General features: G+C 62.6%; 1 protein-coding gene across 3 annotated transcripts in view; it reads left to right on the top strand.

Moving 5' to 3' along the window:
* Positions 1-21845, top strand: part of ZFPM1 (zinc finger protein, FOG family member 1) — a 61489-nt gene extending 39644 nt beyond the window's left edge. For 2 of the 3 annotated variants that reach the window (XM_081511991.1, XM_081511990.1), the window contains exons 4-10: positions 6377-6510; positions 14000-14102; positions 15690-15896; positions 19071-19304; positions 19499-19594; positions 19678-19824; positions 19985-21845. In XM_081511991.1, coding sequence (XP_081368117.1) covers positions 6377-6510; positions 14000-14102; positions 15690-15896; positions 19071-19304; positions 19499-19594; positions 19678-19824; positions 19985-21723 — 2660 coding nt within the window. In that variant the 3' untranslated portion in view covers positions 21724-21845. Of the gene's footprint in view, positions 1-6376; positions 6511-13999; positions 14103-14738; positions 15596-15689; positions 15897-19070; positions 19305-19498; positions 19595-19677; positions 19825-19984 lie in introns of those variants that run through there. The other variant, XM_081511993.1, reaches the window with a different exon arrangement.
* The last annotated feature ends 612 nt before the right edge of the window (positions 21846-22457 follow it).

The raw sequence follows: 22457 nt of genomic DNA, 5'->3' as shown, positions 1-22457 counted from the left end.
TTCTCCTCTCCTGGCAGTGAGTGGCAGAAATAGACCCCACCACTTTTACCCCAAAGCTTAACCATGTCCCTTTGACACTTTGTGAGTCACAGCTGGGAGCCTGAGTCTGTCCAAAAGGCGCTGTGGTCACTAGTGACAGCAGGGTTAGGATCAAGCTCCGCCCCTTTTTGTTTCCTGATGTGGGATTCAGGTGTGGCCTGATCCAGGCCATCTTCTGGTCCTGAGGCCTGGAGGGCGGGACAGCTTAGAGAAGGCCACCAAGCCTGTCAGCAGCCAGGGTGAGAGTCTTGCCGCCATGAAGCCTGGGGCACCAGCCCGGGTGGGGGAAGCCACATGGCTCCAGCAGGTGTGTGGGCCTCCTGCGGAGCAGCTGGCTGCCCACCGTGCACTTTGACCTCACTGGCTCACCTGGGCACATCCCACAGCGCTGCTCGTGCCGCAGGACCTGGGTCCCCCTCCTGGCCTGTCCCCAGTCCCCTCCTCTGGGCCTTGTTGCCCCATCTGTAAACAGGAATCAAAAGCAGGCCAGCAGATGGGACCTAGGGTGGGAACATTCCGAGGAGATGATGCGAGTTTGCCATCCGCCAGCCGTGTCTCTCCAGCCCAGTCTGCCCCTCCAGCCAGATCACAGGAGAGCCCCACACGGGCAGGGCCTCAGCGCCGGCATAGACAGATCCTCCCCTCCCAGCCCAGAGACTCCATGGCCACAGAGCAGAAGGGAAGGTGACCAGCTCCAGATCTTACGTGTCCAGATGGGCCCCCACAGCCTTGGTGATACCCACCCGACCTGGTCAGGCTAACCCCACTGCCTGGCCTGCTGTGTGACCTTGAGGGAGGTGCACGCCCCCTCTGGGCCTGCTTGCACCTTGGTGCGGGACGTGCTGCTCTGGGACCAGGCCCTTGGAGACTTCTAGAACCTGCCAGGGCGGAGCCTGCTCACTCTGGGGTTTTCTTCATCTCCCTCTCACTCCTTCTCTCCCTTTTCTGTGACTTTTATCAAAGGCAAACAGCGTGATCCCTGAGATAGGGCCGCTCCCGACAAAGCCAGGGCCAGCTGGCCCCCTGGAGCCGCAGGGCAGGGCTGGGCGGGAGCGATGAGGCTGATTAGATAAGTGGGTTCTGGCAGTGACCCCAGGGTGGGCACCCACACACCGATCCCAGAGCCCCCAGTTCAGGGCGGGGACTGCTGGGAGGCTGGCCTTTGTACCCTGGAGGCCACTGGCCATTAGCACAAATGGAGCCCGGCCCCTGGAAGGAGGAGCCAGCCAGCAGGGAACAGGGCAGCCCTGAGCTCACGGACACTCCTGTGGACATCAGGGCCCCCGGGTCAGAACTGCCAAGCGGCCAGCAGGCCGTGGCTTGGCCAGACCTGGGGGTGGCTGGGCTTGTGGGCTCCGGAGCCAGATGGTCTGGGTTGGAGCCCCGGATCCTCCCTCAAGAAGGAGCTCAGGTCTGGCCAGATGACTGCAGCCTTTGCTGTGCAGCCTCAAGCAGGTTGCTCGAGCTCTCTGGGCCAGTCCAGCGGGAAGTGCAGGCAGACCAGAACCTCCTCACTGTTTGTTTTGCCTGTTGTTGAAGGAGGCCGCCAAGGACTCCAAGTTGTGGGACAGAGCTGGGGGCAGGGCCGAGTCTAAGGACAGCTCTCTGCAGCCCTGGCAGGACCAGAGGTGTGGAAACACCCAGGCGCAGGGGAGGAGACATGCCAGGCCCACGTGCTGACTGGCACCATCTTCTCTTGGAGCCACCAGCCCAGCAGGTGACCCGAGACTCTGAGAGCCAGGCAGCGGCAGGACTGGCAGGTAGACTCCAGACCCCAGTGCTCCCAGCCGCCACCCCATCTGCTGGGCTCCCACACCGGGCCTGGGGTAGCCATGTCCAGTCCTGCCTCCTTTCTCTTGCACCTCAGGACACCATTAAAGTGGTGTAAAACCTATGTTTAAATCATGTAAATATGCAAAGGCTGAATTTTCTCATCTGGACTCTCACACATGCTTTGGGGGTGAAATTGAATCCCAGCGTGGCATGTTTGTTCTGGAAATAATGTATGTGGGGTTGTTTGCCAGAATAAATTAGTCTCTGTCCCGACACTGTGCCAGTAGTGATGGCCCGACCCCCACAAGGAGGCCCACCCTGACCACACAGGACTGCTCCTCCTCCACACCAGGAGGAGCCAGCCTGCGACAGGAGAGCGGGGGCTGCCCACTGCCCCCCACTGCCCTCCAGCAGCCTCTCCCCGCCCTCTCTTCTCTATCGCCTCCTGCCTCCACCCAGAAAGACCCAGAAAAGGGGGTCAGGGCCCTGACTGGGAGCGTGCTAGGGCTCTGGTCAAATCCCACCAGCCAGCTGTGTATCCTGGGCCAGTCATTTAACCTCTCTGAGCCTCAGTCTCTCCCTCTGTACGCTGGTAGGGGGACAGCTTCAGCCGTGGCTGGGAGGAATCCCTGTGATTTATGGCAAGCATTTGGCTAAGGCTCCATAAACAGAAGCTGGAAACTCCATTAGGACTGCATTAGTTCTCAGGGCAGATGGCATCGTTCCCCCAGTGTCCAGTTGTGGGGACAGGGCCGTGGTGGGTAAGGCAGGGAGGACTCTGCCAGGACCTCGCTGGAGCTAGAGACCTCGGTGCCCTGCTTGATCCAGTTTCTCTGGAGCTAGGAGGAGGAGATGGAGACATGGTCACAGGAGGCGCCCAGGGCAGAGCCCACCCTGATTGGCCCCCAGTGGCGCTGTCACCACTGTCCATGTTTCCTGGGAATTCTGAGGGCAGAGGATGTGCCACCCTCAGCTCTGCCCCAGGTACCTACCTGGGGTCTTGTTAAGTCCAAAGACGGTTCTGATCCCACCCAGCCAGGCCTCACACTGTGGCTTGAGCACTCCTGGGCACTCCCTGGCTCCACGTTTCCTGTGAGTGCAGTTGGGAGCTGACCATCTCCAAGGCCACCAGTGTGTAGATCCTCTGGAGCTTTAGGGGCTGTTTAAAAATAGCCATGTCTTCCTGTCTGTTACTCACCTGGTCAGCTCCCACCCCCAGCCTCGTCCTTGCTCATTCGTACTTTAATTCATTCTCAGTTTTGAATGGAGCTCTCGAGTACCCAGTCTGCCAGGAGTAAGTGGCCTCACCCACCCTCACCCCACTTTCTTGGATACAGTTTTATTTCTGGTTGGGAAAAGGTCTCTGATAGGTGCTAACTAGGCTTTAACACCTGCTTGACTTGTGCTTGCAGTTAGTCAGGAACTGGGAGCTGGAAATAGGTTATCTGAGTGGTTGGATGCTGAACGTCACCAGGGCTACCATGGACAGTTGCACAGGTTGTGTACTGCACAAGTGCACTGAATGTGCTGAGGCTGAGATCTAGCCATGTTCGCCCCACCAAGCCAGGCACCTGCTATGGCCCTGACTCTGCCCACACGGGGTACCCTTTCTAATGCCCAGGCTCTCAGGGATAGCCTCCCCTGGACTAGGGAAGTGGGTTCTGATCGACTGTTGCCTGATCCCCAGCTCACATCCCTCAGGTCCTTGGCCTCCGTGCCTTTCCCAGGCCTGGGCCTGCCCCCAGCAAGCCCAAAGTGGTGGGTTCTACCTCATCATGCTGAACGGCCGCCTTTATCAGGAGCCATCCTCTCTGGTGGTGCGTGATACCCAGGAGATGGAGCGGCTGCCACGGGAAGTACCAGCCATGCTGTTATCTGGGAGCCGGGGCTGCCAGCCCTGGTGCGCGATTAGGGAGCCGGCAGTTTGCTGTGGTGCGGCATGGGTGGGTGCTCTGCCCCTTCCTCCAGGAGGCCACCAGGACTAGAGGGGCTTCAGGATCCCACAGCTATAGCAAGTCAGGGGTGACTGGGGGCTCACGGCTGTACCCCATCCCACCCGTGGGGGGCGGGGGGGACCTGGGCCAGCCAGCCCCATCCCCTCTGTTTCCCCAGGTCTGGGTGGGACTTGGCCACTCTTGGGAAGACTGAACCGACTTCCCGCTCCTCCTCCCCTGGGGAATGTGGGTGCTGGCCTCGGATGGACAGTACTGTCTCCTACAGGGAGCCCCCAGCCTGACAAACCAGGAACGGGTCCTGGACACTGAAAGGACTGTCCCTGGCTTGTCCGTGGCCCCAGCAGCAGAACTGAAGGCCAGGGAGGGGCGTGGGCCTCCCTTCTCTAGAGGCCTGTGAGCGTGCAGACCCCGTGAGGCTTGGAGGCTCTGGGTCTCCACACATCGGGGTTCTGAAAGATTCCTCCTTGACCCCTACCTCCGGTGGGGGCAATGGGAGGGGCGGGCGGTATACCCTAACCCGTGGTGGGCTCCCCCCAGCCTCAGAAGCAGCACCCATGAGGGCCCAGCAAGCTCGCCATTAGGCAGCCTCTTCTGCTCCCCACATTCCCACCCCCTGGGGCCAGCCAAGTGGGGCACCAGAGACCCAGGTACACCCTGGAGAGCAGGCGCCTGGGCTCAGATCCTGACCTTCCACTGCCAGCCTCACGACCTCTCCGGGCCTATTTCCTCATCTGTATTGGGGGAGGGAAGAAGGGGAGGGCCAACATCGCAGGGCTGTTTGGGCAGGAACAGGTGACTGGGTGCTGGCCAGTACCTTGCGGAGCCCTGGCCAGGACCCAGGCCATCCTGGTGCGTGGGTAGAGGACACAGCCCCTTGTGGGCGGGCCACGAAGCAACGGGGCAGCCTCTGCCCCTCCCCAAAGGGCCGATACAGGGCACCACCTCCTGGCCTCCTCCTGGTCCTCTGCCATCTTATCAGCCCTGGGGAAGACAAGGATCCAGTTAGAACGTTTTAGCCAGGCCTCCTGGCGTATTTGCACGTTATCTGTGCCATTAGGCCGACAGTTATCTGATAATCGGGCCCATTAAGGCCACAGCCTGCCTGATCGGGGATCCAGGAAGTGGGGCCGACACAGCAGTGCTTGCTCGGGGTCCAGGCCAGGCCACGTGAGGCTTCTGTAGGCCCAGGTGGCACCCAGGGGACAAGGTGGCCCTGCCTTCCAGGGCAGAGTGCATGTGGCCTGGGGAGGGACCGCCCTTTGGGGGCGTGGCCACCACCATCCCCTCCCTGGTAAGGACACTGGTTCTAGCGGGCGGATAACTTGCCACGTGTGCAGCCCAGGGAAAATTGCACAACCTTGGTGCCTTGAAACATTGGAAATCTACTCTCTCACAGCTCTGGAGCTGGAAGTCCCGCTCTTCCCCGAGGCTCCAGGGACAATGTCCCCGCAGCTGTGTCACGCCAGTCCCTCCCCCGTCTTCACATGGGCTTCTCCCTGTGTCTCTCTCATGAGGACACCTGTTGTTGGCTGTAGGGCCCACCCCCAGGTTGCGGCACAGGTATCTTTAGGGGCCGCCCTGTGGTCCACCCCACCAGGTTATGTGGGTCGTGCAGCAAGGCCCAGCTGAGCCTGGGAGCCTGACTGCAGACACTGTGCAACCCTGAGGTCCCACCCCATGAGAGGGACTGGGGGAGGTGGCTCCCGGCAGAGGCCAGCAGCCCACATCCACGGGACAGAGTCCTGTGGTGGCCGCCCCAGCCACAAGAACCACCACCCCGGCCACAGCACAGGCGGCCTCAGCCCAAGAGCCTTCGACCCCCAGTGGGGCAGCAGACTGCTCAGACAGGCAGCTGTTGACCAAGGGCCACAGCAGGAATCCGGTCCAGACCTTTCCAGAGAGTGGGCAGGGGTCCTGCAGGGAATGGTGGCGCCACCTGGGTGCACACAGTCTGCCTGTGCCAAGGACCTTGGGGGCAGGACACTTAGCTCCTGGCCTGGCTCCCCTGCTGGGCCCTGTGCTCAGGTGCTAAGAGGACTGATTCACTCAACCTCACCCCAACCCCAGGAGGTGGGAGGTATGCGGTCCCTGACTCACATTGGGAAGCCAGCATTTCCACAGCTGCCTGCACAGGCGTGCTCTGCAGATCTCAGGACTCAAGCCGATGGGAGGGGGCTGGGAGGACTGCGTGGAGGGATGGGAAGTGGGTCTCGTCGGCATCGTCGTCCTCGGCAGTGTTGCCCCCACATAAGGCAGTGGGGGTGACCTGGCTCTGTGTGTGCGTCCTGAGCTGTGCAAGGCACGTGCGTCCCAACATGGCAGCCATGGTCCCCGAGCCATGCTCCCACCTGTTCAGGTCCAGTGGCAAGCGCCCCTCGCTGTCTGGTCACAGCCTGCCATCCCCCATAAAAGGTCTGAGCGCAGGGTATGGCCTGGCCCTCAGGACCCAGCACCACCCTCGTAACCTGGGGCAGGCCACAGGGCCGCCCGCCTGTCGCCCGCCCTCCTTGACCTCAGTCCCCCGAATGCTCCGGGGTGAGGGGGGCTGCAAGGATGGACTGAACCTGGGCAGCAGGCACTCCTCACACCTCTGATGTCTCTCCCTGTAGACGAGCTGGAGCCATTGCTGCAAGATGGACAGAGGTGCGTGCGGGCTCGGTGCAGCCTCGCCGAGGGCCTGTCCTGGGGACCATTCCGCGGAAGCATCCAGACCAGAGCCTCGTCCCCCGGGCAGGCGGAACTGGTAAGTAACCCAATCCCAGTTGCGTAGGCCAGGGCAGTGTCCAGCCCGGGGCACAGGCCCTTCAGTCCTTGAGCCAGGCCTGGCCTAGACACCCCACCCAGGAGCTCCTGCCTCTCCACTTGAAACAGGTCAGGAGATGCAGATATGAGGTGCTGGGACCAGGAGGGCAGGGAAGAGGTAACTTTGTGGGAGCACAGGGAGAGCTGCCTGGAAGATGTGGTGCGGGGCCTATGGGACCTCAGGGTGACAAAAGGAGGGCTGCCTGGGGGAGGTGGTGTGGATCCTGTGGGACCTCAGGGTGACAGAAGGAGGGCTGCCTGGGGGAGGTGGTGTGGGGCCTATGGACCTCAGGGTGACCAAGGGAGGGCCGCCTGGAGGAGGGTTCTTTAAGCAGGCCTTCAGTGAAGGAGTAGAAGTTGGTGAGGCAGAGAAAGGGAAGGGCAACTCAGGGGAGGAAGCAACAAGGAACCAAGTGGTGGGGCTGGGCTGGGCCTGTGTCCAGGCAGGCAGGTGGTGCTGCCCCCGGCACTGGACTTCGTGGGTGGGGCCACCCCCAGTGGCCAGTGAGGTGGGTTTCTGGATACAGCTGCGACCCAGGGTGAGCGATGCGTCCCTTCCCATGCCTGTGGGTCCTCCTGACGACAGGGAGAGGGCGCTGTCGGTGCCCGAGCATCTCCAGTGCAGGCTGATGACCACTGGGTGACACGTCATCTGTCTCAGGGCTACTTCTGAGGTGCCCTTTCCTTAAGGCAAGTTGGTGCAGCGTCCTCTGGCCAGGGGCACAAGTGCTCATTTTAGAACATGTGTGGGCAGTGGAGTGGGCACCTGCTGTGACGGGAATGGGGTGGGGAGGGAGGTTGTGCGTGATGAGTGTTCGGGAAACACCTCGGCCGTGGTGCCGCTGGCCTGGGGGGCAGGCAGCACCCAGCTTGGCCCCCCAAGCCCAGGGCCCGGCACCCTACGTGTGCAGGTGCAGCCGTGACCCGGGCCCTTGTGATTGCTAGTGTGGCCTTCAGGTGAGGCTGGATCCAGGGTGCTAGCAGGTGCCCTGTGGTGCTGGGCCTCTGGTCAGCCTTCAGCGGCAGTGCGGGGCTGTGAGGGTGGGCTTGCCCTTCTCCCTGTCCCCACAGCTCTAATCAGCTCCACCCGACAGAGCCCGTTTCTCTGCAGAGGAAACCAGGCCCAAGCATGGGGCCTGCAGCAGGGCTGGCAGGGAGCATCGGCAGAATCCCCAGCCATTCCCTTCCGACAGTGGCTCACGGCCCCTAGTCACTCTGGTGAGAAGTGAAGCCTGGGCCGTGGGTCATGCTGGGGCAGAGGTCTCAGAACCGGGACCCGGGCTTCAGGAGCTTGGAGATGGCTCAGCGAGGTGGTAAGAGGCTGGCCCAGGACGCAGGGCGCCCACCTTCAAGGCCAGGCCATCCCCATGGCACAGGGTTGGACCCTGGGGTCTCCCACCCTGTGGCCGCTTTGCCATGTGCCCCGCCTCTCTGAGCGGCTGTCTCCTCAGCCCGGGGAACCTCAGGGGGACACACGGGAGTCCCGTAGGGTCGTTGAGGCCTGAGCCTGCACTCCCAGCAGTGAAGAGGGTGGCAGAGCGGCAGCTCGTCTGTGAGGCAGGGAAGCCAGCTTTCCAGAGTTGCTGGGAGGGTTAATGAGGTGATACATGTGCGGCGATTACCCCAGGCCACACCTCCAGGGCAGCATAGCCAGCACCCTGTGGAGGGCGACCCTCCTGTCCCATGGCCCCAAGCAGGTAGGAAGCAGCGAGAGCTCCAGCATGGATTTCAGCTCCTTGGAAAGAGCCAGACTTTGGCTCCACTGTGTGATCAAGGCTGTGGTGCTTACCGCAGTCCCTATAGGCAGTAAGCTCCCTGTCACTGGAGGGATGCAAGCACCAGCTGACTCTCTGTTAGGGGGGCGTTGTTAGGCTCTGTTAGGTAGCTGTTAGGGGGGCATTGATGGGAGCTCCGTGACTGTCACATCTCAACTCTCAGTGTCGAGAAAAGCCGTAGTGGTGATGGCACCAAGGCAAGCTGACTGGCACCCTCCATCTGTCCTGAGTGGGGCCCACACCTATCCCTCCACTCCTTCCTTGGGGAAGGTCAGCCCCTTCCAAGATGGACAGCTGTGTGTTCCAGACACAACTTTTATGTGCCCATCTTTAGACTTGGCGCCTCATTTTCTCCAGCCCTGCTGAGAGGGGACACTACTGTTCCCAATGTCCAGATGAGAAAACTGAGGCCCGAGAGGGTAGGTAACATGATGCAGTCACCAGGACCAAAGAGCAGAGATCCCTGAAGGTGGGGGTGGGGGACTGGAGCCCCGGGATCCCCACTGCACCCCCACCCCCAAACCCTCCCCTCCTGCTGGCAGCCTCCCCTCTGGAGGTTTTGTACTCCTTGGGCCCAGGGCACAGGTCAGCCTGGGGAGACTTGGTGTGAGGCTGCAAACCCTCTCCAGGCAAGGAGATAGTGTCCAAGGAGCGCTCCTTTGAGGTTCGCGCAGAGGAGCCCAGGGAGGAAGGGCAGCTGCTCAGCCTGCGACTTTATCTCCTGCAGAATTAAATCCTTGATTAACCCTTATCTCCCCAGCAGGCGCTATCTCCGCCTTGGCGCCAAATGTCCAGACACGTACAAGATGATTGATTTCTTAAAGATACGCGTGCCTCTCCGATACTTCATTTATTGTCTAAATATTTTCACTAGCGTTCCAGCGGGCCCCTTATCGAGCTCAGTTGATGGGCCCAGCTCTCTCCCCCACGTACCTCCCACCCCAGACCGTCCCATCACCCGCCATGCAGCTTGTCTTTGCTGTCTGGAGGACAAAGTGGGCAAGGGGCAACTCTGGGGTGTGGCAGCAGTTTCCCACGATCACCTTGGGCCCAGGCCGCCTGCAGAGCGGAGGGGAGACACGGTGGCGTCCCCGCACACGCCAGGCCTTGGGGGTGGGACCAAGGACACAGCATGCAGAGCCTGCCAGGAGTCAAGAGTCGGTTTGTTGTGGGACCTCAAAGTACCCCAGGATGCAACTGTGGCCTTCGCTGGAAACCCAGGGGTTGGACGCCCAGCAGTGTAAAACTTGTACTCAGCTGCAGAAGAGATGTTCAGGATGGGTGGTGGGTGGATGTGTAGATAGATAATAGGATGATGAGTGGAGGATAGATAGAGGGACGGACGGATGGGTGGACAGGCAGATGGTAGACAGATGAACTGGCTCGCAGAATGACGGGCAGAGGTGGATGGAAGGGTGTTGGTGGGTGGATGGGAGGGTGAGTGGATACTGGCTAGATAACTGGATGGATGTGTGTTTAGGCAGATACATGTTGGATAAAAGGTTAAGTGCTGGATGTATGGGCAGAAGGTGGATGGATGATAGAGGAAGGATGGTAGATGGACGAGGAGGGATGGATGGATGGATGGGTAGAAGGTGGATGGATGGAAAGGTGAGTGGACACTGGATGGATAAATGGATGGATGCGTATACGGGTAGATGTCAGGTGGAAGGTTGAGTGCTGGATGAATGGGCAGGTGGATGGTGGATGGATGAGTGGATAGTGGATGGATAAATGGAAGATGGATGGACAATTAGAAGGTGGATGGACAAGACAAGGATGGATAGGTGGGTGAATTTGTGGGCAGGTAGAAGACGGGTGGGTGAATGGATAGATAGGTAGGTATGTAAATATGTGAAAAGGTAAATGGATGAATGAACAAGCAGACCTGCACTAACCTGGCCCATCCATCTATCTGTCCAGCTGTCCTCCCAGAGCTCACCCACTTTATCTGCAAGGCCACCGTAACATCACTGAGAGGCAGGAGGGACCCTCTGGAGAAGCAGCAGGTCTGGGCAGGCAGCCCCTGCCCATGAGGCTGACATGAGGTCAGCTGGCTCCACACAGATGGGGCTGGGCCTTCAGAACCACAGGCTCTGAGTGGCTCTCCCCAGGGGAACCCCCCCCAAAGGCTGTCATCAGTGGTCATGGCTCGGCAGAGCCAAACTTTCAGCAGGATAAGCCCTGGCCAGAGGGTGGGGTGCTGCAGCGCACTGGCCCAGTGCCCTCCTGGTGAGGTCCCTCTTCTGAGGTTGCCATAGGGAATGATCCCTAAGGGAAGATGTCCAGCCTGGGCGTGGCACGCGGTTGGTCCCTTTGCCAGGTGGGGCTGTGCCCCAAGCTGCCTTGTGGTGCTTCTCACCTGACACACCTGGGCTGCCCTTGGGGTGGGGATGCCTCTGGCGATGGTGAGTGGGATGGACTGACAAGACAGAGGGGTGCAGGCCTGATCAGAGCCCACCACAGCCTGCGCCCCTGACCTCCCGTGAGCCTGCCCGCGGTGCCCTGGGAGGCCTTCCGCGGGCCGTCTGGCTCCCTGAGCCGGGACCCCGCTGCCCCTGGACGCTGCTTCACGGACACACGGCAGGTCTGGGAACAGCCTGAGATATGGCTGTCACAGCGGATGCGGTGGAGATAGGGTTTCTGATGGTTATCAGCGGGCACAGAACCCAGACACTGACCTCTTTGTTGGGGGAACAAGGAGGGTTCTCAGATGCACCCAGAGAATTTAAAGGGGCCATCCCCTATCCTGGGGCTGGGTGGGGAGGCCTAGAGTCAGGAAGGGACCAGGCAACACCCATGGCTAAGGCAGGGTGGGGAACCAAGCTTCTTGCTCGCTCTGGACCTGGCCTGTCCAGAGCAAGCTAGACTCAAACCCAGCAGTGAGCCTGGGGGCGCCCAGGGAGGGGAGGTAGCCGGTCTCTGATAGTTTTGGCAGAAGGGCCAGGCTCACACCCTGCTGCCCACAGGACCTTCAACCACCAGAGAAAAGGGCTCTGTCCCAGGGCTGCTTGGAATTGGGGTGGGGGCAGACAGGGAGAAGAAAACAAAGAACAAGGCAGCTCAAACCGAGTCTGCCCCTTCACAGCAGGGGGACAGAGACTGAAATCTGTCCTTGCACCCCAGGGCTGGGCAGGGGGCAGGCTGCAGCCCCCACACACAGTGGGATGCAGCTCCCGGGACAGGGTGGGTGGAGGCGTGCTCCCTTCCCTGGAACTGTGGCGGGGTGCTGGTGCCTGCACCCCTAGAGTCCAAGCACAGGAGGGGAGTCCAGGGGTGGTGGGCTCAGTTTTCCCCATGTAAGTGGGGGCCAGGCTCCCCCACAGTATCAAGGGCCAAGGGAATGAGGAGGAAGGGTCCTAACCCTGGATCTCCTGGCCCCTCTCCCTCTTGGGAGTCAGGCATGGGGTCCCCACATCTCCTGCCCCTCACCCACCCTCATGGCATCCATCCAGCCCAGGGCAACCACCAGGCAAGGGGCCACTCCTGGCAGGAGGCACAGAGCCCCCAGGAACATGGCGCTGCCTCCTGCCCTCCGCGTGGACGGACGTGGAGAATCGGGGGTTCTGCAGCGTCAGCAGGGCTGTGCTTTTATCATTCCGCGAACACGCCGCTCCCGGGAGTGATAAGCACTAAACCGACCGGGAGGCTGTCAGTCTCAGTTTGAGGGTTTAGAAATATTGGGACGAATAATTAGATTTCATATCGTTACCGCAGCACCCATCGGAGGATCAGGCAGATTAATTTTTTTCTCCCTCCTCCACACATTAATATTCATTAGAGACTCGGAGAGGCCCCCGCCTCCGTGCGCTGCCGGCCCAGGTCAGACCAGCCAGGAAGTGGGAGCCGCCGGCCACTCGCTGCTGCGCCGGCTCCACTTTGGCCCCAGCCTGTCCCCAGCTGTGGGCGGCAGAAACCTCCCAGCGGGGAGACCCCCGGCTCTGCGGCCGTCCCTCAAAAGCCAGCTCCTTGGTGGAGCCCCTCGCCTCCAGTTGATGTCTGACGGTTGACAGCCTGGTGACTTCCTGGGCCCAGAGGCACAGCCCTTGCCCGCTGTGTCCTGCCGGCCGGAGGGAAGGAGGAGCAAGGGTGGCCGTGCTCCTGTTCTTCACTTGCCAGGCAGGCGCTGTCCAAAGCCTGGGGGGCTCCGCACTGACGATGACTGCCCGGTGCCCCAGGGGAAACCGAGTCACAGAGAGGGACGTGACCCACCCCGAGAGCAGGCGGCAGCACAGGGTTGGTCGAGGGGGCATGCAGGCTCCAGGCATTGCCGTCTGCAGAGATGCTGGGGCCCAGGCAGGGTGGGCATGGTGCTGGGCAGCTCCACTCCCGGGACGCACTGGCCGACTGCTCTCCACTCGACTGTTCCATGACTGAGCCATGCAGCTGGTCCGCTAGCCGGGCTGCCCAAGTCCACCACAGGATGGGGGCAAGGCACAGAGGGGCGCGATGAGGGCACTGTGCATTGAGGGCCAGTGCCCTCCCAAGTCTCCTAGTCAGGGAGTCTGGACTGCACTCCGGTACCCAGCTCTGGAGCCCCCATGGTCCCTGCAGGCAAAGCCCAGTAAAGCCATGGGCTTGGACCAGGCGCGGTGGTGCCCACAACCCATCAGAGGACCCCCCAAGTGCTATTTGCCCCAGCCATCCCACCATGTAGTATCCTGGCCAACTGCCACATGTGCCCCTGGTGTGCACAAACGTCCCCGTCCAGGGGGCAGCAGATAACACGGTCTTAAAGTTAGCTCAACACAGTTTGCAAACGGCGCCCAGGGGCTGAGCTTGGCCGCCCCACTGGAGAGGAGCAGTCCGGAACCCACCCAGCCCTGGGGCTGCAGCCTGACGGGCAGCAGTGGTCACCCCAACCTGGAGCCAAGCAGGGCAAGGTCTGTACTGCACTGCTCCCCGCTGGGCACTTCAAAGGCCGGACCCTCAGGCCAGGCCACTGGGGGAGTGAGCTGCCCCCCTTCCCTTCCCTCACCTATGAGGTGGGAGGAGGGTGCTGCCAGCAAGGTGGGGGTGAGGGGCTGACCATGCTCTGGGAGCTGCGGGGAAGCTAGGTGCTCACCCAGCAAGGCAGGGGGACATCTTGCTGTCCGGGGACCTCGTGGGGCTGCTGGGCCCAGGCAGAGGTTCCTCACGTGTCTGCCATCTGCCGGCCCCGGGATGGATGGGACAGAGGTGCGCCCCGGGATGGATGGGACAGAGGTGCGCCGTCGTGCCCCGGGGCTGGGAGGGAGGACAGGGACGATGCCGTCTCCTCCAGGCCAATCCCCCGCTCACTCTGGGGGGCCTATGTGCCAGGAGCCTGCGCCTGGGGTAGCAGCCCACTCGGGAAGGGGCGGCTGGAGCGAATGGAGGTCTGGGGGTGCCTCTGTACTCTGCCATTCACTGGCTGTGCAACCTTGGCCAAACTGCTTGACCTCTCTGGGCCTCAGTTCCCCAGTGAACCCAGCGCCTGACCCATGGAAGGCGCCGGCTCCCTGCAGTGTGCCTGTTGCCAGCATGGTGCTTGGCACAGCTTGGACAGGATACCCATGAGATAGACTCTCAGGCTTCTGCCCATGTGGCCCTTGGGGGCACTCCTGGCCTACCTCTTTCTCTGCTGTGTCCGGGAGCATGAACTGAGTGATTGCTGACCCCTCTTCCTGCCCCCAGAGCCCGGCCCTGACCCTGCTGCTGGAGGATGAGGCCTGCTGGCTGAGGACGCTGCCCCAGGCCCTGGCCGAGGCCGAGGCCAACACGGAGATCTACCGGAAGGGTTGGTATCCTGGCGCTTCCCTCACGGCTTCCGGAGGAGAGGGGTCATGCTCTCCCTTAAAGGCAAACCAGCCTGCCTGGGCCACTGCCGCCATGCTCCCATCAATGCCAGTCTGGGGCTGGACAGGCGTCTGCCTGGGCGTGGGGGAGCAGCCCCCCCCTCCCCCAGTAAGACCAGGACTACCCTCAGACCTCTGGGAGACCACCAGGGCAGCAGAGGAAACAGGCCTGGTGGGCTGCCGGGTCTGGCAGGGGCCAACGGGTCCATGTGGGGCCTCTGTTTTGTAAGAACAAGGAAAGCACTCGCCCCCATGTCCCTCCTGTGCCGTCCAGGAGTGGCCCTCGAGGGAGGGGGGTAGGCTGGGTCCTCGGCACCCCTGGTGTTCTGGTCCTGCCTGCCCAGATCTGCCCAGACCAGCCTTCCCAGTGTGTGATGATCTGGGCATCAAGGCAGGGGACCTCCCATTAGATGGAGGCTCTGGTCCCAGGGCAGGTATGGGAACCGACTCATGAAAAGTTCTACACCCGAGCAAGGGCTATTCACTACAGTGTGGCCACCTGGAAGGGCCATGTGCCTGCTGACCACAGGAAACCCACCTCCTTCCCCTACAGGGGGCTCTACTTTAGTAGAATGTTCTGGGGGTGTCCCCCACCATCGCCTGAGTACAATGAATTAAGTGTCTTGGGGTCAAGAGGGGGCCAGGCTGGGCTGCTGCTCCAACACCCACCCTAGCCCCCGGGTGTGCTAGGGGTTCCCAGGGCACGAGGGCCCAAGCAGTGGTTGAGATCAGCACCCAGGGACCTGAGCTTCCCCTCTGCCCTGTGCTGACCCCATGGACCTGGCTAACATGGCCCCCATATACCCCTCTCTCCCGCTCTGTAGGGGAGGGGACCCCGACCCCTCCTCCCTGCTGGAGGGTACTCTTAAGGGCCCAGAGAGCACTGGAGGGCCTGGGTTGGCAGCAGGTGACCAGCTAGATGTCTGGACACCTGCCTGGGACGTGGCCTGGTTAGCACTGCCTGGCCTGGTCAGCAGGGAGCATCTGCCCAGGCGGGACAAGGGTCCCTGGAGTGCTGAATGCCACATAAGGTGGCCTGGGCCCGTGCCTCTTAGGGAAGGCTCCTGGCAGCCTCTGGACCCTCAGTCCTGTTAGCCGAGGCTGCCCCCTGCAGGCCGCTGTGGGAACAGCCATGCCAACTGAGCTGTGAGTCCTTTCCAGGGCTTGGTGAGTGGCTACCTGGTCATCTGGACTGCTCCGCTCTGCTCGACTCCCCTCTCCTGGAAAAGGGCCCTCCCACTCAGACAGGCTTGGGCAGGGAGGCCCAAGGAGCAGGCATACCTCAGGGGACCACTCAGGAGCCCCAACGAGGCAGGGGGCATGACGGAAACCAGCTGGCCACAGCTGCCCACCTGGTGTGGCTTCTCTCCAGTCCCCATGCCCGGCTGCAGAACCCTGGTGTCTAAGATGGGGCCGCGCAGAGGTGCTCAGGAGGGTAAGATTGGGGCGGGGAGGGTGGTCTCTGCAGAGGCACGGTCATCGTGGCCTGGAGCTGCCGGCTGCTGCATCACAGCTGCCCTCCCCCGCAGATGAAGCCCTCTGGTGCAGGCTCACCAGGCCAGTGCCTGCAGGTGAACAGCTGACAGTGCTCCTGGTGGCCAAGCCCCCCAGCAACCCCAGCCACCCTGTGAAGGAGCCGGCAGAGCCCAAGAGCCCAGCCCCCTCCCACCCCGACATCCAGCTCCTACCCCAGCAGGCTGGCATGGCGTCCATCCTCGCAACTGCAGTCGTCAACAGTGAGTAACCCACTGCCACCCCCTCCCTCTAGACTGCAAGGGGTGCCCAGCCTAAGATCTGCAGGGACCAGTCACCTGGTCTGTTAGCTGACCAGAGGAGGCCTGGAGGTCTAGCGGTGGGGTTACGGGGAAAGCCCCAGGATGCAGCCCATGGGTGAGGGGGCTTTTTACCTGGCATGTCTGGCACACAAAGGTTCTGCAGCCCCTACTCGGCCAGCCTCATGGGGCTAGGGTGGGGTCTCTAATGCGCCGACCCTGGGGGCCCAGCAGCAGCCCCTCCCCCTGCCTCCCAGTTGTGAGGCACATGACTGTGTCCCCTAAAACAAACCGCTGGTGAGAACAGCTGGAGCAGAGGGACCCTCCCCACGACCAGCAGAGGGTCTGGACTTGCTTATTCCTCAAATCCTTGTTCGATGTCCACGCCAAGCCAAGCAGCGGGGGAACCTGCCTGTGTTGAGAGAAACAGCACCACCCCAAGGTGGCCACAGACAGGTTTACGATGGGAGAAAAGCAGTGACGTGGGCACGGGCCGGGGCTGCCTCAGTCGGGGTGCTCGGGAGACCCGCAGACCAGGGAGGGCAGCTGTGCGGACAGCCCAGCAAGATGGTCACCTTGGCCAGAGCAAGACTCCAAGGGTGGTCCCATGTGAGAGCTGGGGTCCCTTCTGAGAAATGACCCCAGCAGAGGGCTTTCAGGCAGCAATGTGTGTGCAGTCGCTAAGTCAGGGATCCAATTTAGTCCTAAAATTGCATGGCTGTTAGATGGAGAAAAGTGGCCTTCTTGTTAAGCAGGCCAAATGTGATGATGACCTGAAGCTGGTGGAGGCACCGAGGCAGAGGCTGGAGAGGCACTGGAGCCCGAAGGCTTGCTGGGGGAGGAGGCAGCAGTGCGAGGCCAGGGCCTCGGCATGGCTGTGGACTGTCCGTCCATCACAGGCAGAGAGGAGGGCCCACCCAGCAGCCTGACCCGCAGCGCCTGCTGGGCACTAAGTGGACACGTGCTGGGACTCAGGATGTGGGCAGAGCGGGGAGCTCTGGGGGGGATGAGGCCCCAGGGAGAGACAGGATCTGCAGACACTGGAACAGACACTGTGACCCAAACAGTAGCGGCCAAGTGAGGCAGGTGTCACCAGAGGGGAGGGGGACAAGCACAGGCAGGAGGCCCGTGCCCAGAGCCTGCGTGGAGGGACTGTACTGGACAGGGCAAGGCCACCGCCCCAGGGAGAAAGGGTCCTGCAGGGGGCTCAAGGTGGTGGTGAGTACAGAGGAGTCTCATCTAAACATCAAAGTTTCAGGAAAGAGGGAAGCTGAATGGAAGGGTCTCTAAGGGGCCAGGATGGCCACTGCACCAGGGCAGGAAATGGCATCCACTGCCCAGCAGGGGCTGTCTCCCCTCTGTGTTGGAGGGGGGCCTGCCAGGAGCCCCAGTGCTGGAGGGCTTCCTCTCAAGCCAGCCCAGAGGCAGCCTCTCTGGGCCTTGGTTTCCCGCCCTTTGAGTTTGATGTTTCATCTGTGAGGCCATGGTGGGCTCGCTATTGAGTTTATACCAACCCCACCCCAGCCTCAAGTGGGTCTCCAGCTGGTGGTCTAGAAAGGCCCTCAGACCCTGAGCTCCAGAGTCAATCAGACCCAGTTTAACTCCTGAGACTCCAGCACTGGGAGCCTCCATTTTCTCACCTGTGAGAGGAGTGGAGCTAATGCCCCTCTCGAGGCATCTGTGCAGGTCACGGGGCTGCGTCCACCCAGGACTCGGGTCACCCTGGGTCAGTGGGGCCGTAACTGTCCTCGCTGTTTCAGGGCTAGGGCTCACCTGGGGCTCCAAGGTTCCCACACCCTCCCTGTGCCACAGCCAGCCCCCGGTCCCCCAGCACTGAGCTTGCAGATACCAAAGCCCACCACCAGCCCCAGGGATCTGGATCCCAGCTCCAGGCCTCTGCTGGTAAGAGAACAGAGCTGCCTTGAGGCCCCCAGATAAAAGAGAACTTGAAAACCAGTGGTAACACAGTGGGAAGGTTGGGGCCAGAGAAACTGCATATACTGGGCATGCGGGGACAACCTCACCCCACAGACATGTACTAAATTCCTTAGAACAGGGCTCCCCAACCTCTGGGATCTAATACCTGATGTGAGATGGAGCTGATGTAACAGGAGAAACGAAGTGCACAATAAACGTGATGCATTTGAATCATCCCCAAACCATCCCCACTCCACCCCTATCTGTGGAAAGACTGTCTTCTATGAAGCTGGCCCCTGGTGCCAAACAGGTTGGGGACCACTGGTTTAAAGGAGGCAGAAGGTGGAAACTTGGAGCACCTGCAGGTGGTGGGGAGGCAGCCACTTCTTCAGTAACTGCCAACCAGCAGGGTGAGGAACACACCCTAACCTACAGAAGTTAAAACCCCAAGAAGGGGTCCCAGGCTCCTCCACCCCACATCAAGGTCAGGACACAGAACAAAGCCTCCCCCTCCCTGGGTTCAGCCACAGAGCAGGGCAGAAACTACAGGCCATTCCTTAAGGATCTCTGAGAACTTGAGGGCTGCTGAAGCAAAGAAATCCTCACCAGTTGGCAGGTCCAGCCCCACAGGCCACACTCCCATAAACCGAAAACGCAGAGGCAGCCCACACGGTAAGTGTGGCAAGTCAGCAAAGTCTGACCAGTAACACATGGAGCCATCAGGTGGAGGGTATATTTGACTCAGACGCTCTTCATCCCCCGCAGCTCCTGGCCTCCAACCACCCCCAGCGCTTGGGGACACGTGCGCCTGGATGCCCACCCACCTGTATCCTCCTCCCCCATGGGCACCCAGCTCCAAGCCGCCCCCCATGTCCTGTCATCCCCACCAACCACCCTCCTTCCGTGGGCACCCACAAGACCGCAGCGTCTCCTTACAGGGCTCACTGTTAGAAAGCAGTGCAGGGGCCATCCTGGGGGACCCCATCCACGTGTCCCCATGGCATCCTCGGAATCCACAGAAAGGGGACACAGCGTCATCAAGGGACACCTGAGAAGGCACAGCCCAGGTCACAGGCCTCGCTCCCCCAAGCTGGAGGACCCCGCGGCACAGCCCTCATGTTGCAGAGGGCCATGCCTGCCCTGGGTGGGAGGTAGCCACAATGCTGCCGGGGCACCCCCTCAGGCTGGGCCCGACTCTCCCCTGCCTTCTCGTCCCCTCAGAAGACGTCTTTCCCTGCAAAGACTGTGGCATCTGGTACCGTAGCGAGCGGAACCTGCAAGCCCACCTCCTCTACTACTGTGCCAGCCGCCAGGGTGCTGGCTCCCCTGCCGTGGCCGCCCCGGATGAGAAGCCCAAGGAGACCTACCCCAACGAGCGGGTCTGCCCCTTCCCCCAGTGCCGCAAAAGCTGCCCCAGCGCCAGCTCCCTGGAGATCCACATGCGTAGCCACAGTGGTGAGCACCCCCCCAACGCCATGTCCTCCCACCTAGGCTCACCGTGCCTGTCCTGGGGTTGCATGCCAGCCACGGGTGTGCCTGGGTGATCCTCTTTACCACTCCCTGCTGCCTCCCACGGGCCCCAGGGTCCTGGGAGGCAGAGTTTAGGGGTCTTTGGCCAGTGAGGCTCCCTCACCAGGCCTGTGTTCCAGGAGAGCGCCCCTTCGTGTGTCTCATCTGCTTGTCCGCCTTCACCACCAAGGCCAACTGTGAGCGGCACCTCAAGGTGCACACAGACACGCTGACTGGTAAGCAGGGTGGGAATGGAGGCTGTGGGTGGGGTCAGTGGGGCCCAGCCACCTAGGGCCCTGACTCCATGGCCCTCCTGCAGGAGTCTGCCACAACTGCGGCTTCATCTCCACCACAAGGGACATCCTCTATAGCCACCTGGTGACCAACCACATGGTCTGCCAGCCAGGCTCCAAGGCTGAGATCTACTCACCAGGGACGGGCCACCCCACTGCCAAGGTCCCCGCAGGTGAGCCCCTGGGAACCGGGAAGAGGGGTGGCGGTTTCAGACTCAGTTCTGTACCACGTCTGCCCAGCCCCGTTCTCCCTTCCCACCCTCCCCACTTCAGGTCTGGCCTAGGCAGGTCCTGCTCCAGCCCTGACAGGTGGCCCCTGGGCTCTCCCCACAGACAGTCTGGCCGCCTTCCAGCAGCACACGGCACTGCACGGCCCCCTGGCCTCTACCGACCTAGGCCTGGCGCCCGCCCCCTCGCCAGGAGTGGCCCTGGCCGAGGCCACCAACGGAGAACCTAGAGCGGGTCCCCAGAACGGGGGCGGCGGCGAGCCCCCAGCGGCCCCCAGGAGCATCAAGGTGGAGGCAGCGGAGGAGCCCGAGGCAGAGCCAGGGCCCCTTGCCCCTTCACGAACGCCGTCACCACCCAGCCCTGGCCCCGCGCGGGTAAAAGGGGAGCTGTCCAGCCCCACGCCCGGCTCCAGCCCGGGGCCCAGCGCACTGTTCCTGCCGCACCTGCCCGCGGCGCCACCAGCCTCCGAGATCCTGGCCAAGATGTCCGAGCTGGTGCACAGCCGGCTGCAGGCGGGTGCGGGGGTGGGCGCGCCAGGCGGCCTCTTCACGGGGGCCCCCAAGGGCGCCACGTGCTTCGAGTGCGACATCACCTTCAACAACGTTAACAACTTCTACGTGCACAAGCGCCTCTACTGCTCTGGCCGCCGGCCGCCAGACGACGCACCCGCAGCCCGCCGGCCTAAGGTGGCCCCCGCCCCGCCTCGCGTGCCCCCTGCCCCGCCATCCGCCGAGGCCGAGGTGCCGCGCTCGTCGCCGGGTCCCGGGTCGCGCGAGGAAGAGGCGGGGAGCGCGACCACGCCCGAGGCCGAAGCTGACGCGAGCGGCCGGGGCAGCGAGGGCAGCCCTAGCCCGGGCAGCGGGGCGGACGAGGACGACGACCCCCGCCGGACGCTGTGCGAGGCCTGCAACATCCGCTTCAGCCGCCACGAGACCTACACGGTGCACAAGCGTTACTACTGCGCCTCGCGCCACGACCCACCGCCGCGCCGCCCAGCACCAATCGGAACCCCCGCGCCCTCGGCGCCGCTAGTGCGCACGCGCAGGCGCCGCAAGCTCTACGAGTTGCACGCGGCAGGGCCCGCCCCGCCCCTGGCCGGACCCGCCCCGCCCTCCGCGCCAGGCCCCGCCCCTACGCCACCTGGACCCGCCCCCACGCCGCCCGCATCGCCGCGGCCCGGAAGCGGAAGTGGAGGCGGAAGCGGCTCGGACGCGGCCGAAGGCCCTATCGACCTAAGTAAAAAGCCGCGACGCCAGGCTCCCGCAGCCGCCTCTGGCCCCGCGCCTGGCCTGCCGGCCCTGGCCGATTACCACGAGTGCACGGCTTGCCGCGTGAGCTTCCACAGCCTCGAGGCTTACTTGGCGCACAAAAAGTTCTCGTGCCCCGCCGCCCCGCGCCGTCTGCGTGCAGCCGCCGAGGACCCGCCCGCCGTCGTCTGCCCCTACTGTCCCCCGAACGGCGTGGTGCGGGGCGACCTCATCGAGCACTTCCGCTTGGCGCACGGCCTGCTGCTGGGCAAGCCCCTAGTTGGCCCCCGCGCGGAGGCCCGGACGCCTTCACCCGCTGCTCCCCGCGATGGCCTCAACGGCCAGGACTTGCAGGAGCCGCCTGCCAGCAGCCCCCGGCCCGGCCCGCCCCCAGCCGTGTCACCGGAGGCGGTGCCGGCGCCCCCCTCGCATTCGGACAAGGGCGTGCAGACCCCCAGCCAGGGAGCGCCGGCCCCTGTGCCCAACGGCAACCACAGGTACTGCCGCCTGTGCAACATCAGGTTCAGCAGCCTGTCCACCTTCATCGCCCACAAAAAGTATTACTGCTCCTCCCACGCGGCCGAGCACGTGAAGTGAGCGCCCGGCCACTGCTGCCCTGCAAGGGTCCGGGAAACCACGCACAGGCCTCGGTACAGGGGCTGCAGGGGGCAGCGCCCGCCTGGACCTTGGCACTTAATAAAGAAGTTCAGTTTGCTGAGCACAGTGGTGGAGCAGCCTAGTTCTCTCTGAGCAGAGGGCCCTATGGGGTGGGCACACATAGGGCCAGCACTACACCTGAGTACACACGGGCCATTGCAGGCCAGAGTCACGTGGTTAGTGGCCTTAAGAGCTGGATCTTGCCCAGGGTCGGGCCTCATCAGGCACTGCTCCGGGCCCCTGGAGCACGGGAAGAGCAGGTGCTGTCCTTCCTGGTCCACTGCTGCCCTCCAGGATCCAGCCAGAAGCTCTCGTTTGGGCACCAGATGCCAAAGAGAAGAGCTTCATCCTGGCCAGCTCACAGCTCTTCCACCTGCTCAGTGCTGATCGCTGGATGCCACCTGTCCAGTCACAGGCCACCGAGGCATCCAGGGATGGGAGCACCATGCTTGCCAAGGCCGATGGGGGCAGAAGGGAGATGGGCAGCCGACACCCCGAGCCCACAGCACTCCGTGAGAGGAGCCAGCTCTTGGACTGGGGGCAGCAGGCACCTGTGGGAGCTGCAGTGAGCACGAGGTTGGGGCCACCCCACTCCCAGTCTGCCCTGCTGGTGCTGTGGGGGCTGCATGCACCATGGCTGACCATGACCTGGCCCAAACCCAAGCAAGGAATCC

This window comes from Giraffa tippelskirchi, chromosome 7 (genome assembly GCF_054371585.1).
Source record: "Giraffa tippelskirchi isolate mGirTip1 chromosome 7, T2T-mGirTip1v1.2.pri, whole genome shotgun sequence".
Lineage (NCBI taxonomy): Eukaryota > Metazoa > Chordata > Mammalia > Artiodactyla > Giraffidae > Giraffa > Giraffa tippelskirchi.
Note: the sequence above shows the minus strand (reverse complement) of the source record. Positions and strands in the feature narration are given on the sequence as shown.